At 41.4% G+C, this 18,181-nt stretch overlaps 1 protein-coding gene across 1 annotated transcript; it reads right to left on the reverse strand.

Annotated features, from left to right (window-relative positions):
• Nucleotides 1-231: 231 nt before the first annotated feature.
• LOC125436166 (corticotropin releasing hormone binding protein) lies at nt 232-16,504 on the reverse strand. The gene is made up of 7 exons (XM_048502890.1): nt 16,233-16,504; nt 16,016-16,109; nt 9,994-10,151; nt 8,467-8,677; nt 5,508-5,656; nt 2,767-2,884; nt 232-914 (listed from the first exon to the last, which is right to left on the reverse strand). The coding sequence occupies exons 1-7, from the start codon at nt 16,305-16,307 to the stop codon at nt 757-759; spliced, it is 963 nt and encodes a 320-aa protein (XP_048358847.1). The 5' UTR covers nt 16,308-16,504; the 3' UTR covers nt 232-756.
• Between the last annotated feature and the right edge of the window lie 1,677 nt (nt 16,505-18,181).

Genomic DNA, 18,181 nt, shown 5'->3' on the forward strand with positions numbered 1-18,181 from the left:
CCTGCAAAGTTGTGTAGGGACGTTCCTGGCCACTACACATCATATTTTTGAAAAGGCCTTATTTTACAGAACTTAAAATGTATTTTAAATGATACTGAAGCACCATTGTAGTAATAGTTAAATGGTCTTGTAAGTAAAATATATTTACAATGATTTTTATAATAGGTCGATAACACACTAATAAAATTCAATTCTTTAAAAAACAACAACTGTAAACATGAGATTTTTGCCAATAGTTTTGATGGGTTTATTTATGTCTGGACCTGTAGAAGGAAAAATCTTTTCATGCTATTAATGTTATTAAAAACAAACAACTATACATTTGCATTAATACATCATAAAACACAATGCCAATTTTTTTTATAAAACTGAATTGTAATTTTACCATATGCATCTTTTTTTATATTTGCAAATGATGCAAAAGAGGGGAAGTTGCTAAATGAACTTTACAGCCTTCCACATTTTCCACTTGCATTCTAAATTATTACAAAAAGTGCTGCAAGTATTGGAAATAAAAGAACATTTGCCTTGGAACGTTTGCCCTGATCTGGGGTGCATGTGCATGACTTTGTTTTCGCTAAAGACACTAACAGACAAAGGAGGACAATGTATTTTAAATGCCAAAGGTTAATACTATTTGATTCGTGGAAATAATAGTTTAGTATGAAAGGTAGGTGTTTATACATTAGAAAGGTTTCTTAAAGTTGTCGCTCAACATTAACAGTAAATAGCAAGCAGGAGTTACTTGTCTGGTTCTCAAATACTGGAGAAACAGAATTCTTCAAGGCTGTTCTCCTCTCTGTTTGCCTCCTCGTGTTGCTCGAGCTGATGGTACTCAAATGTTACACGATTGACATGTTTGCCGCTGGAGACCATTCGTAGCACTGTGTTGTCACAGCCAATCTTCATTTGAGCTAATGAAACAAAAAATCTCTCATTTTGTTTGAAAATGATAAAAACCAGTCACTTCAGATATTGGGAAATATATTTTTATTGGTCTAAAAGCATCCTAGTGCACACAACCAAGCTTTCCCAAGCCATATATGTATACAGACATAAGTGCCAAAAAGTTGCATCAAATTTAGAGCAAGGCTAGCAAGGGACTTTGGTTTGCCATTGCCTTTCTACAGAGCCTTCCTTGGTGGCCTTCCTTTACAGAGCCTTTCCCAGTACCACCTTGATTAGCTTCCAGTATCTGACATGTTTGGGCTATATCATGCCACTTTCCATCACCATAGGTGTATACCCATTCTCAACATTTGTTGCTATAAGATGTCTTTCTAATCCGGCCAAGGTGATGGGTAGAAGGAAGCAGCTTCTGCATGAATTAAGGACTGAAAGTGGATATGCATTTGAACTGTCATTTGCATTGCAATGCACAGCTAGAAATGACAGACTCCTTGTAGCCTTCGTTCATACTACACTGCTCCAGCTGCTCTACAATATGCTTGAAGTGACACAGAAGGATTTTAATAATTGTTTTATTATTGTTGAAAAATGTTTGTCTCCCTCCTCTAATTTTTCACTCATAGTTTTGAAAGGGAATAAGATATTTTGCATATTCACAAAGCCTTGCCCTGATTTTGTATGGCTTTCACCAATATCAGCACACACCCAATATGCATCATGACATTATCCTGTTAACAACGTAATCTTTGATTGGCTAAGACCACTTATGTGGGAATATTGTCATCACTCAGAATCAGCTTTGTGGGTCCTCAGAGGCATTTGAACAGGGATGTACCGGCCATGGGGACATGTACTGTCACATGTCTCCGGGTGCAGGCCGGTCAGTCATGTGGGGGGCACAAAAACTTACCTTAGTTGGTGGCAGTCCTGGGCAGCGGGGACGGGATGGGCCACCCCTCAGCCCAGTTCCATCAGGCTGCTGCTTCAGCTAGCGGAGCCTCCGCCGGCTAAAGGAGCAGTTTGCCGTGGGCCCACCGGGCACCCCTCATCCAGGCCTGGCCCCATCAGGCTGCTCGGGAACGCCGCTGTTGGCTAAGGTAAGTGGGGCGAGGGGTGTGTGTGCCCAGGGCAGGTGTTGCCCCAGGCACCATTTTCCCCCGGTACACCTCCACATTTGCAACAGCCCGATAAGATTAGCGATATCACATTGTTCTGGCTGCAATTCTAAGAACATTTGTAGCATCTCAGAATCATAGCTGCTCTTCAGCAGTATGGAGTCACTTGATAATGTACAATCAAATGTGCTCATATTCTCAAGTGCATATTGCCTATATGGGATCAATAATTGTGGCATGATAGTTGTGCAATTGGGTAATCAAAATTTTTGTGACTGAGTCTATAGTTCTATAAAAACCTTCCCATGTGAATCAAAACAATGTATAATATGAGTCCAAATCAGATTATTATATTGCCAGCAAATGCATATGTTGGAATCAGGAGTAACTTTAAAAGGGTTACAGAATTTCCTTCTCTCAATGTGAGGTTTCAACCATGAGAAGTATTAACCGTAAACCCGGCATTGGCATAATATTTTTCACTAACACATGATATTGGTTAGATTGGTGCCAATAGGTATCTTGTTTACTGCTTGTCCTCACTTTGATACTCATTATTATTGTCGAGTGAATCATACATTTTCTAAATAAATAGTTTTGCCACAACAGCATCACAGTGCATGAAATTATGCCTTATTAAGCAAAACTCAAATGCTTAGGACTGGCATGTTATGCAGAGAGATTTTGCAATTGTCTTTTTGTGTGTGTACACCGAAAAGAAGACATTAGAATAAGAACTCACCAGGGCCATGGAAGGAGTGGCAAAGATCAGCTACAGGGAACATCCTTGAGGGGTCTAAACCATTTCCACCCAACAGTTCCACAAAATCTCCCATTCCTCCACAACCTGCAGCAGGTTTCTATAAAAAGAGATGAAAAGAAAAGAGCTATAGATCCTGAACAAATCCAATATCTGTAAATGGGAATATGTCAGCAAATGAGATACGTATTCAATAAGAAAATCGAAGTCTTTTTATTCTTTTGGAAACTGATGTTTCAGTAGAACACTAACGAGTCTGTTTCCCTCAGATGTACTTAAATGCTGCAGCTGAATAGTCAGATTGACTGAAAAATGGGAATAATAACAGAAAAGAGTGAGTTTTAAAGAAACCAGGTTTAGGGATATAGAATGTGTTAGACTGAAATGTCGAGAACACTTTGGGGAGGGCTGTAGCTGAATGGTACATTGTCTTCTTTGCATGCTACAAGTCCCTAGGTTCAGTTTCTGGCATCTCCGGTTTAAAAAAATATCTTGTATGAGGTAATGTGAAGGCCCTGCTGCCATTTTGGAGTAGACAACACTGATCTTGGTAGACCAGTGATCTAATTCAGTATGGCAACTTCCTGTGTTTACTTTTGAGGAGATCTGCTTAGGATTGCTCCCAAAGTCTATAAGTAGACTGTGCACTTTCTGAAACCCAGCAAATGGGTAAGGTCAGCAGGAACCCATCCAGACACAGGCATTCTGTTGTAGCTCCCATCTTGTAGCATGGCCTGCAGGAAGGCTCCCAGACTTCACATTTCACAGAATGTGCAAAACATAAATGTTCAAGAGGGTGCTTTTATAAAGGGACTAGAACTCTAGTATCATTGAACAGCTCATGAAGATGACTGATACAAGAACAAGATCATAGTCTAGTGCACTATTTATTGTGTGTCGTTGATTTTACACCATTGTCTTCTGCCACTATAATCAATTTTCTGCATTGTTTATAATGTGCTGCGGGTTTGTTTGTTTGTTAGCATTGTTTCTAATTATGTGATCCTAGATATGTGATCCTAGTCTTACAGTACTATTAACTGAAAACCTTATGCTCCCTGACTGCATTGTTTTTATATTTTGTGATCTTCCTTGAGTCTCAACGAAGAACATGGGTTATAAATAAAGAAATCATACTGTACTACTCTGGCCCACTTCTTTAACATAATAAAAGACACCGGGATATGCAGTGTTTCTGTATAAAAACCAGGAAAGCTACAGAGCATTTTCCACTTGTGCAGCAAACTCAGAGGGATCCAACAACTGGGCTGATCTCTTATAACTGCATTCAGAATGACTGAAAGCCCAAATGAAAACAGTTCAAGTTTGAAATGAAAATGAATTGGAATCAAAACACTGAGTTCAGTGGGAGATATACATCCACCTATAATTTCTTCATTTTCCACAATCCAATCTACCGTTGTATCTCTGAACAGATAAAACAGCTGAACTTCAGAAAGATAGCAGAATAGGTTGCTGTTTTACAAACAATCAAATTAATGTACATTTAAAACAGTTACATCTTTGTTTTGGGATCTCCATTAGGGATGAAATTAACCCCAGCCAAAAGATAATCTCTGCCAAATTTCAGGGAGATGATAGAAAAGGTTCCAGGGCTAGAGGCAATTAACAAGAGATATGATTTTTAAAAAATTAAACAATAATTTGATTTGTCATCAAAGTAAAGAGAAAACAATCATTTGATCAAAGTATTATATTTCTGGTCAAAGGGATGAGGAGACAAATAGGCCCACCCTTGCAATAGTAAGAAGTGTTTGAGGTGGTGGAATAGACCTACAAGTGGGACAGATCACATTTATGAATGGTCCATGTGTAAGCAACTTCCTGCAACTGGGAGTGGGCTACATTAGGAGTTTTCTCTTGGATTTGCTAGTTTTCTACACACTGAGCATTTATATATGTGCTGGGGGCTGGGGGGTGGGGTAGACATAGAACAATGACATCTCACAATTGCAGTCCATTCTACCCCCTCAGTATTCTACCATCTCAGTTTGTTGCATATATAGATTTGGCCAGCAGAGATCAAGAGATATGAATAAACTGACATATAGGTTGTTTCCAACCCATTGTCAAAGCAAACTATCATTTTTTCCTGCTATGTGTTTTACTTGTAGAAAGTCTGATTCTTTGCCCCATCTCTGTGAAATTTAGTAGGTGTACAGTCCCTGAAATTTATTCATTTTCATGGCCAAAAGATCCTACAAACCTTGTGCTATTATACTCCAAATGTGGCCCAGGTTGGTAGGTAGTATAATGTTAGGTGGAAAAAAGCTGCTAAATATTTGCCCCTCCTTTTTCAGGGAATGACTGGCAGAGGTTTGGTTCTTCTCTTGCCACTTTTTTCTTGAAAGATTTCCTTTTGTGTGTGCGTGCATGCTAGCACTGAGACAATGATGCAGTGTTTTTACATACGTATGTGTTTAAACTGTTATGTACAAAGATATTAAGTTATTATTTTTATTTCCCTTCCCCCATCTTTCTTACTGGGACTCAATGCAAATCACAAATATGAATGAGTATTCAATCCATCAGAGCTATGTAGCATCCTTTGAGCCCCGTGCAGATAAGAACATGCAGATCAAAAATAAGTATTTGTGTAACCGGTCACCAGCAATATGTAAATAAATAAAGGCTGAACAATATAATCTGATGATTCATGCAACATTGTTTGCTACTGATGTGTACAAAGACTGGCAACTCACCTTTAAGCGGAGCCCATTCAAATGTCCCAGTATCAGATCAGATATTTTTATTACCACAGGGTATATTATGGAAAAACTGCAGTTTCTGTGCTGATGAGGAATGACCATGGTAAACCTTCCAGCAGGAGTCTGAGAGATGACATTGCAAGCTTTAGTACAGAGGAAAGACACAAAATTACTTAGTCTCAGTTATACATAAAAAATAATGCATCACTACATTTGTATGTCACAAGCAAACCTTTGTTTGTGATGGGAACAACTCTGGTTTATATAGTCCCACATGCTCATTTCCTCCCCTCTTTCCAGAGCACGTTTTCTGGTTTCAGAAGCCTTGAATCAAACTCCACTTTACTGGAGTTTGCAGGCATATGGACAAACCAGTTTAATCCTAATTTAGAACCCCAGTTTGTGGGGAGGAAACAAACTTCAGTTTATCCTGACACCTGCATTGGAGTTTTACAGTGGAGTGGAGTTTGAAGATTTCAGGCTTCCGAAATCAGTAAACTTAATTGAGAAGAGGATGGAAGGGGCATGCAAGCAATTCCAACAAACAAACATAATGCACACCCTTCACATAAAAGGAGTGATATCTTCAGGAAATCACTGGTTAAATTTTTTAATTGAGAGATGTTGGAAGGACAGTTCTGCCCAGAACTGACTGCAACCAGGAAGTTCTTTAACTTCAACTCAAGTATTTCTGGAAGTATCTAAGTATATTATTGTCCTCAAACTGTATCTGCCACACATTGCCTAGATTTTTGCTTGTTGTCAAGACAGGACTTCTTTTTTTAGGGGCATGTCTGCCAAAATCTACCCAAATAAAACATGCAAAGCAGACTTTAAACTAAAGTTCACATATTTATTTTGATTTAATGGACAATTTTTAGAATGAAAACACATGGTGTTAAATGTTTACATGTGTGCCAAATCGTTTGATAGTCTTTAAATATACACTAACACAACATCTGGTTTAAATTTGCTATATTGCCATGGATACTAATGTATATATTTCAGCTTATATCAAATCACTCAAGATAGCTTCAGAAAAAAAATCGGGCATTCTTACAGTAGAAATATGCATTGCCCCAATTCCTGTAATGCCAGAATAATGTCACTGCATTGTCATTATAATATGACTTAGCAGTGACTACATATTACCCTGTGGTGTGAATTTCCTGTGACAGAAGGGCTCTCCCTCAGTGGCATGAAATCCCCCCCCCTTTTTAAAACAAATATTTATTAGAAAATATAAAAAAGCTAACAATGCACACATACCCAACACCATCAACCACATAAAATACATTGCCAATCCAAATCCCTACATTCCATCTACATAAACATAGTTACTTTTTAATATTGTTTCAAAATAAGCAAAGTTATATTCAAAATTACCCAATTTTCAGTTCCATTCTTTAAATTGCTCTTGACCATTAAAGGTCTGCACCATTTGTGTCTTTATTTTTCTGATACGCTGTTAACTTTACTAAAATTTAGACCTCCTTTTATTTGTAACAACCAGTCATGTATTTTAGGAATAATTTTGTTTTCATTGCCTGGCAAAAACCAGCCTGGCTGCAGTAATCATGTGTAAAGCCACTATTTGCGGGTCTGTATGGTCGATTCCACACAGCAAATATACAGTGTGTTCCAGTCATGATAAAGAAAGCCCTTTTCCTGTTTTCCTGTTCACATGCATTCCATGCAGGCAGCAATTGAAGCCCACAGAAATAATCCATGTTGCTGTCACGCCTTCGCAAGGAGAGGTTTCTCTTTTTAAAAAAATTCCTGCAACACATGCGTAGCTATGCAGGTGTGCAGAAATGAGCCCCCACAGTCATGTCAATCACCCCACAATATGACTGGCTGCACCTGCATAGCTATGCAGATGAAACCCTCAAAATAAAAAAAAGGAGACTGGACCTCCCCGCAACAGCATGGCAATGGCAGTTGGCTTCTCCCTGACCGTAGAGGGCATGGTGAAAGGGAGGGAAATAAAGCTCCTCCTGCCCGGTCATTCACTCGGCAGCAGCTCGAACCTGGAATTTTTCAAAAGGATCACTAGCTTAGCAATTTTCAAAAAAACTGGGTTGGAGAAATAAAACAGGGCAGTCATTTTGGGGGCAGGACCTATGAGAAGTCCTCCCCCCCACACAAAATGGGTCATATAGGGTCCTGTACCCGTTATATTTGCCTTGTGTGGAATCAGAAGAAGAAGAAGAAGAGTTTGGATTTATATCCCCCCTTTCTCTCCCGCAGAGACTCAAAGGGGCTTACAATCTCCTTGCCCTTCCCCCCTCACAACAAACACCCTGTGAGGTAGGTGGGGCTGAGAGAGCTCCGAGAAGGTGCGACTAACCCAAGGTCACACAACTAGTGTGTGTGGGAGTGTACAGGCTAATCTGAATTCCCCAGATAAGCCTCCACAGCTCAGGCAGCAGAGCTGGGAATCAAACCCAGTTCCTCCAGATTAGATATATGAGTTCTTAACCTCCTATGCCACTGCTGCTCCTAGGAATGCCGGGTGGTAATTCAATAACAGCCGTTTGGCTGTAACTTGCTTGGGGAGTGACATACAAATTTCCCCTGCCCATATGCTTTACACTTTCAACATGTAATTTCTCACCAGGGATCAAGGACCTCTAGAAACAACATGAAGAATGAGTTGGAGGTCTGCAGCAGGAATGGGAAATTACTGAAAACTCTCCCCTCCACTTGCAGAACCTCTCTGCTGACTCATGTTTGTTTTCTGACCACAAATAATGGCTTTGCTCATATAAATGTATATTTATCCATATCTTCTTTTTCAGAGATCACCAAAGATCATTTATCTGTTCCCAGTATGAACTTGCCACCTCCCCCCAGATAATCTTGCACCAAACATACACTCTTGTGAAAAAAAAAGTCTATTTTATATCATCCCCTTTGCATCTTGCTGCACACAGTATGAAACACAACTTACGGAAAAGATTGGTTTTTTTCTTTATTGTTAACGCAAATCCATTTCCAGGGTCATGAATTCTGAAGAAAATCATGGCGACATTCTGTGAAGATTTGATGGTGCTTCTGACATGGTCACCATTGCAAAAATCTACATATCTTTCGGAGGTGGGGAGAGGATGATCCAAAGAACTAGGAAACTTCTCTCCTTTTAATATCCAGCCATCAAACACCTAAAGGGATACGTGTAGATGGCAATTAGTGTTTACCTTCTGCCTGCAATTCCCAGAAGCACAAAGCCACACCCATATGGCACCTGTGTTGAATGTGTCGCTTAAAGCACAGTCTGGATCCCTTTCATAGGAAGCCTGCTTGTCTGAGAGAGAGCAGAGCTGTGACTATTTTCCTCAATTTTTTACCAAGGGTTCTGCAGATTAAAGGTGCAAACTAGTGCAAGGGCAAAAGAAATTTTAATTTTTTCACCTTTGCACCCTTTATTCACAAAATATAACAGCCCACAGTTATTATTAGTAGCAGTGGTGGTAATGCTGTTTGTTTCCCTTCCTTCCTTTCGCTAAACCAAAATTTTGACCAATCTATTCCACACATAACTTGGAACTAAGATCAAAACCAATTTGCCCCTTCATTCAGCAGTAGTTAATCGCTTTGACATTTACTGTACTTCCCCACTTCAAATGTTTTAATCCTTCTGCCTAATTAGAAGGGACACATTTCTGATGCCTAGCATTTTAAACTTGGAACAAGCAGGGTGATCAATAAGCAGTGTCAAATTAGTAGCAGTATTGGTATTGTCATTAAGGCAGGCTCTTTTCCAGCTGCTGCTTCCCTGTTAAACAACATGTGAAGTTTGTGCCAGACACAAAGAAATAGATGCTGGTCTTTTCTCCAAACCTTGCACTGCCGTAGTAACCATGACCCAGATTTGGGAAATCTTTGTTCAGTGACATACTCTTCTGCAATGTGCAAATTAATGGGATCTCTCTTCTCACTGCCTTTCTCTTTACAGCGCAATTTGTGAGATGTTTCAGATCCAAGAAAATGAGGATGTTCACATACTACATTCAGTCAGACAAACAAGGGCCACCACGGAACTTATTTATCAGAAAGATACTATTTTGCTGGACTCTCCCTGTTCATTCTTAAATCACTTCCACCATTGAACATCATTTGCTATGTACCAGTTCTCCAATATACTTTTTCTGTGAAATATGGAATGTAAGTGTGAAACCGTGCCATCCTGAGCAGTGTTATAGCCTGTTATGTCCACTGAAGTCAATGGATGTAGAAGTGCACACTCTGCTTAAGACTGCACTGAAAACGACCATTATTTGCCACTGTGAGTCAGTCTTATAAGTGCTTCCATATTCAGGGTTCATAGCAATTCACAGCCTGGAAAACTTTTTAAATAGCTTGAATCAGCAAGCCATTCTCCTGACACTTCCTGGTTTATCAGCAGAGCCAACTCACGATGCCAAATCTTTTGAAAGAAGTTAAGCGTGCTCATCATGTGTTACTGCAAATCTCATACCTTCAGGAAATCTCCTGCTTGACAGTCAATGTTGACATAGTCAAAGTCTATGGTAATTAACTCTTCAGGGTCTGCTATGAAGAAAGTAGCACAGTGCAGTTGGGGCTGTTCTGCAGTGAAAATGAACTGTCCCTCTATACTCAGCATGTCAAGGCATCCTGTGGAAGAGAGAAGAGAGACAATATTGTATTGTAAATTCTATAGAGCTAGTGTTAGGCATGGTTAGATTTATTTTAGGTTTATAGTGATATGATGCTGTATTTTTAGATTAGTCACTAGACTAGGCTTGTTGTACTAACATGGATGTAGATTGGTTGGGAGTTAGTCTTAGGTCACCGTGGCTACAGAAGGGGAAAGTCGCCATCTATGTTTATTACATTTCTCTATGCTGATTATGTATATTGCTGCCTCATAGCTTATGATATTATGATTATTGATGTTCTTGTTGTTTATAATGCTATGTTTATTGATGCTATGTTTATTGATGCTATGCTTATTTATTGATGTTTTGTTGCTTGATATTATGATTACTGATGTTTGCTATTATGCTGTTGTTGTTCACCGCCCTGAGCCCTTCAAGGGAGGGCGGTATACAATTCGAATAATGTGAATAATACAATAAACAGTATTCACTCCCTCTGCATTTGGTTCTCACTTATGGATAGAAGACTGCATTACATACCCAGTTAGGTACATATGTGTAAAATTAGGCATATATCTATTTAAACCAATGGTTTATGGGATCCATAACTGGACTCCCATGATGAGGTCCCTTACCTCAGTGTAACTGCAATTTTCATTTTTATTTTCAATTATTTTTTTAAAGTGACAATAAACCAGAAAGATGGGGGTCATGGAGGAAGATAATGAGAAAATAAAGGAGAGAAGAGAGAAAGGTGGGGAAGCAGAAAGAAGGGCATGTTTGTGTGTGTGTGTGTGTGTGTGTGTGTGTGAGAGAGAGAGAGAGAGAGAGAGAGAGAGAGAAATCCTGTCAAATCACAGCTGACAATTACACCAAAAGATCAGTGTAACAGAAATATATAACAATCAACCATTGACGGAAAAAGAAAGTTTAGGCGATCCTCTGTAGCCAGAGCATAAGTGTTTGCAGGACCTGAACCAAAAACAGAAAGACCGGCATGTTAGCTAGTTAATGGACTAAAATACCAGCTGTTCCCCAACTGTAACTATTTTTAGGTAGCAAAGTCATGATTGTAAATTGGTATATATCTGAGTGCTGGTAGAGCCAGATTACACTTAGAACAAATGTGAAGCTGAGCCTCATTAATCAGAAGACAGCGGGCTTTTTTCCACGAGTCATGTAAGTTATAGAATTATTATTTATTTTTAATCTTTATTTTATGCACATTAGTACTTTAAGTTCTACAGTCAATTATTTATTCTTTTGTTATGAACTTATAATATAGAATTTTAAGAGACGGTTAAAGAATATGTAGCTCTACTGTCTTTTATGAAAGAATAGACCTGTGAGCTCCCACCACGGAATAATTCTTCTGAGGAAGCAATACTCACGAAACGGGCAGTTACCAGAGACCCTGTCATTTCCAGAGACTCCTTGTTGCAACAGTCTCCTTCTTTCAGTGCCTTTTGAACTGGATTCAAATATTTGTGGCAAATAATAGAGACTTTGGTTGAAGCACTGATTTTTGTCCTTGTTTGTGATCCTTTTGTGTATTTTCTGGGCTCTGTATATGTGTGTATGACAGTGAGATGCTTTGTTCTTTATAGGTTTATTTAAAGCATTAGAATTGGTTGCAGTTTTTGCACTGCTTCAATATAGATCAAATCACAGCTGATAGCCAACATGGTGTGTGATGGTTAAGAGAGGCAGATTCCAATCTGAAGAATCAGGTTTGATTTCTCACTCATCCACATGAAGCCTGCTGGGTGACCTTAGGTCAATCACAGTTCTCTCAGAACTCTTTCAGCCTCACCTTCCTCACAAAGTGCCTTTTGTGGGGGTGGGGGGTGGGGGGTGGGGGGTGGGAGGGAAGGTGATTGTAAGCTGCTCTGAGATCACATACAGTAGAGAAAAAGCAGGGTATAAAGACCAATTCTCCTTCTTATGACAATCCCAGCAAGGTGCGTTATAGCAAGTGAGAAGCAGAGGTGGTTTGCCGTTGCCTTCCCTTGCAGAGTATTCCTTGCTGAACTCCCTTTGAAGTAATTATCCTTCTTAGCTTTTGAGATCTGACAAGGTTGGGCTATAGCAGTGGTGGCAAACCTATGGCACGGGTGCCAGAGATGGCACTCGGAGCCCTCTCTGTGGGCACACAGAGTTCATCATTGGGGGGTGGAAAATAACCCCCCCCACACACACACACATCTAGGCTGACCTGGGCCGCTGGGCATGATGTGTAGGTAACCCTGTTAAGTACTGTTAAACCCCACTGATTTTCATGGGAAGAACTAAAGCGCAATCCTTTACCTGGGAGTAAGCTCGGTTGCTGGCAATGGGGCTTGATTCTGAGTAAACCCTCCTAAGGTCATGATTCACCTGTTCATAGCGTTGCACGGTTGCTTCAAAGCAAAGCCACCAACTACCACCAAGTTTACTTCCGAGTAATCGATGCCTCGGAATTAACCGTTTCCTAAACTAAAACCTCTAGGGGTATTCCAGGTTAAATTGCTGTGTTTGGTACCTCTTTGCAGCCTTAAATAGAGTGCGTTTTGGATTGCAGTTTGAAGCCAGCAACTTCGGTCTACCTGAAAAGGTTCACCATCACTGAGCTACAGCCTGCCACCCAAGGACATATATACTAGAAAACGTTAAAAGAGTTCTGGTGTAGTAGGTTGAAGTAAAAAGTTTGAAATGGTGGTTCCTTTATATCGCCAAGAGCAATGACTAGGAAATATTTGCCCGTCTGTTCTGAGTTTTTTAAAGGGTCAGTCACACCTTTACATACAAGCATCTATCTCATTTATAAGGGACATTTGCATTTTGTACTTGGGTATTTGTGCCTGAACACAAAATTTAAAATAAGAATGACCCCCAAACTCTGTATTACTGATAAATGTTTGTCATGTAGCCTAGTACCTCCCCCTGAGTCTGACAGCTTCAATTCCGCCGCTGGTAATTTTTCCTGCTATGATGAATCAAATGCAAAAAGAAAATGCCAGAGGGCGGGGCCTTTTGGAGCAAACAATGAATTAAGCTCTTTCTGTGATCATTGTTTCTCTGATCTCAATCAACACTTCCCAAAAGGCTATAGTTACACATGTTCACAGGTAAAATGTAATTTAACCCTAACATGGAAATTCTGAATGTTCAAAGATTTTATTTTTATTTCAGCACATTTTTATGCTGCTGTTTCTCTAAGAAACTCACGGTGGAGTGTATCAGGCTTCCCTTTTTAATTTTACCTTTACAACACCGTTATGAGGTAAGTTAGGCCGGAGAGAGAGTGGTTGACTTAAGATAAGTGGGAACATGGCTGTGGGACAGGGGCAGGAGCTGTTCCTCCCCCCACAGTCCTGTTCTAAGACTGTTTGGGTTCTCTCTCTCTCTTTTTAAATAGAAGCAATTCCCTGCAGCAAATGTGAGGCTGCTGGGAACACAAACTGGAGCTGGGAGACCCAGACTCCAAATCTTTAAGAACTGTAATGTTTAGTTTGATTGTGAGAGAGTTGATTGGTTCAAAATCTAACTTTAGGCATTTATTTCTCCTCCGTGGGAACCCAAAGTAGCTTACAATTCTATTCTCCTATCTTCCTTTTTATTCACACTGGCTTTCTGAGGTAGGTTGTGATGAGAGAGAATGATTGGTCCAAGGTCACTAAGCAAGATTTCATGGCAGAATGGGGATTTGAACCTGGTTCTCCCGTGCCCTAGTCCAATGCTCTAAGCATTGAACCAACCAAACTGGCTTCACAAAACCATCTTGGTAAGGCATACAACACCCCCCCCCCCCAAAAAAAAGTATGTCTGCCCTATGACATGCCTGTTGCAGTTGGGTGCTAAGGCTGCATGATAACTTAAGGCTGCCTAATGGAACTGAGCTGAGTTTTGAATGGTGGCTTCACCATTCCCTCTCCAAAGGCCAATTAGATGTGACCTGAGATAGATCAACCATTGGGATCTTCTACCATTTTTCAAAAGGCTAAAAGCAACCATGGGGATGGAGGTCATTCCAACTGACGCTGTGGGCACTGGCAGGTGTAGAAAGCAATTTCCTTTCAGAAAATACCAAGTGCAGAATGCCCTTCCTCTGCATTATGGACCCTCTCCAAATCCCCATTTCCTGTACTTTGAAGACAGAGCAATTTCTGTACTAGGGTGTGGGGGGTAGATTTTAGGAAATGTTACTCCCTCCTCTGTATCATCACACTGCATGGCAGCTGTGAAACTAAAAGAGAAGGACAAAGGGGGAGAGATGATGTCCCCTTTATTCATGAAACAGGCACAAGATGTTCTCAAAAAAACAATTTGTTGTTTTACTCTAGCTTACATTATCGGTCCCTTCTTTTTCCTTCTCAAAGAAGATATTTGATTTCAGGAGTGTCACAAGAATCAGCCACAGCAGTCCTGGCTAAGTTATGCATTGCTGCTTCCCTGATATTCAGTCTCCCCAAAAAGGCTTAAAGTGAGCCCTGGGTCACCGGAAGCAAGCTCTGGTATTTTGCCAAGGCTCAGGCACGGCAGGTATAAAATAATAGCAAAGGCCAGGCACTGGAGCATCTGCAGAGTCATTTACCCATGGTACAAGGGAACAAACCTCAGCAAGGACATAGCCTCAGCAAGGAGATTAGAGGAAATCCAGAGCAGAAGATCAGACTTTTATACTGGTATAAATTTCAAGGGCCTTATTTTATAATTTAAGCAATATCCCCAATTCATTCCACCTGCTCAAATTCTGGTCAGCCCCCTTGCCTTTCAAGGAAAATGATACCACCTTCTTCAACACCCTCTCTCCTATCTACTTTCACTTCTGAAGAGGGGAAACGACCCTTATCCACATCTTGAGCATTCTTCCCAGCTTCCTATTCTCAGTCCTCACCCAGCCTTCAGCATTCCAGGAGGATCTCAATATTCCATTATCTTGTTTTAAACCAGGAACTCCGCCCCACCCATCCACCAACCCACCAATACTTTCATTCATTCCGCTTGAAAGCCAGTTTCTGAACCTACCTGTAGTTCTGCAGAATATGCCTGAAAAATGATTTATTCAAGGCTCATTTTTTGCAATATTTATATGAAAAATGGTGAACAACCCTAACCCCTTATTTAAACCCAGCGAATGAGGCTATTTTTGTGCACTGGAGATGGAAATGCAGAAAAAAAGCTTAAAAAGGCTGCTGAATCTTTCATAGCCGGAAAGTAGGGGCTTTACTACATGCCCTTTCTGCAAATATCAATCTACAGGAGCTTTGTTGTATCTGACCATGCACAGAAAGGCACTCTGCACATGTTCAGGAGTGTTTTATTTACTCTCTTATTCCACATATTCTAAACAAAATTGTAGCATTTAGAACCCACCCCCCCACCCCCCCGCCGCCACAGCATCCTATGAGAATTCAGGGTCAAAATTTACTGGCAGCTGCATTCAGCACACGCAAGCAGTTCTTGGCAGGATGCATAATTAATTGGTGGACTTTATTGCCTCTAGGCATGGTTATGACTCCTGGCTTAAAAAGGAACTGGGTGCATGCACAGAGTCAAGGTGGCTCTTGGAAATTGAGCTTCTTTGTTCAGAGGCAATCTACCGCTAAATAGAAGAGCTCTTAGCTGAGTGCCTTCACCCCGGCTTCTCGGTTTTTTCGAATCAGCGGGCTGGCTTGGAAAGAAGATGCTGGACTAGAGAAGCCTTTGACCTGGTGGTCCAGCAAGAACCTGCTTTTTAACCAAGCCCGGATTCAGCCATTTCCCCGGGGGATCGCGCTTTCCCAGAGCACCGGCTGCCCTGCCCGGAAGACCCGCCGCCTCCCTCCCCGGTCCGAGTACCGGCAACTTCGCCTGCCCCTGCCAGACACTCCCCTCCCGAGAGCCTTTCGAGAAACTCACGCAGCGCCCGGCGGTAGATCTGGCCGCCCGAGAGTTCCCGCTTCATCTGGGCGTCGAGTAGCAGGAAGGGCTCGTCCTCTCCTCCGTCCCTCACCTGGGGAAGCCAAAGGGGAAAGCTGAGCCTTCGGGCAGCCCTCAAGAGCTCACTCAGCTGCCATCCCAGAGGGTGGGCAGGGGAAGGGGCAGGGTTGGGGAGGGGGTCCCCCGATTGCCTCACCTCGAGGTACCTGCTTTCTCCTTCGAGGGCTGCCAAGACGAGCAAGACGAAGTGACACCGCAGCCGGGAAGGCATGCTGCTCCGCTCCGCTCCTTCTCTTGGAGGTGCTGAAGTTTCCTTCCTGGGCTGCTTTCGGAGGCAGCGGCGGCGGCGGCAGCTTTGTTGGGGGATTTTTGTTTTCCGTGACAGATCCTTTTTATAGAGCACTTGGGAAGGGGAGGTCCCCGGTCCCCTGGCTGATAGGGTAACCCATGGTAACTGAATGCTTGACAGGGTGACAAAGTGCGTGGCAATGACGAGGGTCCAGATTCCCAGGTTCCACTTGTGCCCACCCGCTTGGGCTCATGAATTCTGCAGAGTCATGGGGGAAATTGCTCTCGCCCCCATTCATCCACCTGGAACGTTTCCCATCACTAGAAAATCCTTCCTCGCATGTATATTTTTTCCCAGTCTTCTAAAAGAACAGTCCTTGGCCCAAAAACCTGCCTCCAAGCACAACTACTGACCAAGAGAAACTTCCCTCCATTCCAGATGTGGGTGTGTTTTAGTAATTCAGTCATGGGAAGGAAGCCACTCTTCACATGCTCAAGAGCACCTTCTTCGTAATGATTCTAAGATTAAACAGTGGGAATGAAAACCAAGTCTGGAACAAAGCCTTGGTTCAAATTAAGTCCTGACTTTCACACAGTCAGTCCGAAGAAGCCTTTCTTCTTTTCCAAAGTACAAGCCATTATGGTCTACCATTTTAACTGCGCACAGCCTAGTTTAGCAGTTTTCAGCCTAGTTACTATGTAACCTTGGATAAGTTGCTTCCACACAAATGTAGATATGAACCACCTAGCTCTTATCTGTATACACAAAAAGAACCATCACAGCATCTTCCATACTAGTTATGCTGTAGAATTTATGAAACAGAACCACTATCTTAAAGTGCACGGCCCCTCTTCCCCTAGTCCACAGGTGACAAACTCGTGGCCCTCCAGATGTTATAGACTACAGTTTCCAATATCCCCTGCCAGCATGATGCTGGCAGGGGATGATGGGAACTGTAGTCTATAACATCTGGAGGGCCACGAGTTTGACACCTATGCTCTAGTCTGATATTCTCATAATTTTATAGTTAATCATCAAAACAAAACGAAAAGTAAACTGTAAATCTCTTCACCCCTTCCATCACATTACTAAACACTGAAATGCATGGATTTGTACACAGATGGGTAGTGTGTGTTGCTTCTCACTTCCAGAATGACACAGTCCAAGTACTTTGGAGTTGCAGGAGATCTGAACTACCAGGATTTTGGGAGACCAAGAAACATAATCAAAGCCCATGCAATATATCACACTGGATTTTCCCATTTAGGACCTTAAAAAAAATAAAAACATGCATGACCACAAGAAGTTGCTTTTTTCTGTAACTCGATGTGGCTCTCCAGAGTCTTTCCCTTCTATCTCTCAAGTTGAGCTGTAAAGAAATTAACTTGGGACATTTTGCGTGCAAAGCAAATGCTCTGCCACTGAGCTATAACCCCTTCCTGACAAATAACTTGGGTAGGATTGACATGGGTTATTTCACAAGTGAAGTTCATAAGCTTTTCTTTTTCTTTTTCTTTCCTGTATCTAAACTGCACACAGTGTAAAGTGCTGTCAAGACACAGCTGACTTCCAGCAACCCTGTAGGGTTTTCAGGACAAGAGACTTACAAAGGTAGTTTCCATTGCCTTCCTCTGCATAGCAACCCTGGTATTCCTTTGTGGTCTCAAAGTACTACCCAGTGCCAACTCTGCTTTACTTTTGAAATCTAGCCCAGGGCATACAACCCCCAGCTAGCTACAATGTACATTCCCATTAAACACTGGCCCATTTCCATATCTGTCTCACATGAGTGTTTTCAAATGACAGATTATGTCTTAGTATTCTTAGCATTTGCTTTATAATAAACAAACTGACAA

Source organism: Sphaerodactylus townsendi, linkage group LG07, assembly GCF_021028975.2.
Source record: "Sphaerodactylus townsendi isolate TG3544 linkage group LG07, MPM_Stown_v2.3, whole genome shotgun sequence".
NCBI classification, from domain to species: Eukaryota; Metazoa; Chordata; class Lepidosauria; order Squamata; family Sphaerodactylidae; genus Sphaerodactylus; species Sphaerodactylus townsendi.

What these genes read in the sequence shown, in the direction of transcription:
- LOC125436166 (XM_048502890.1), bottom strand. Translation starts at nt 16,307, where the DNA reads ATGCCTTCCCGGCTGCGGTGTCACTTCGTCTTGCTCGTCTTGGCAGCC. An exon ending in GAAAAAAACCAATCTTTTCC is followed by an intron (nt 5,657 to 8,466) that starts GTAAGTTGTGTT and finishes TCTGTACTAAAG; the next exon opens with CTTGCAATGTCATCTCTCAG. An exon ending in CCACTCCTTCCATGGCCCTG is followed by an intron (nt 915 to 2,766) that starts GTGAGTTCTTAT and finishes TTGTTTCATTAG; the next exon opens with CTCAAATGAAGATTGGCTGT.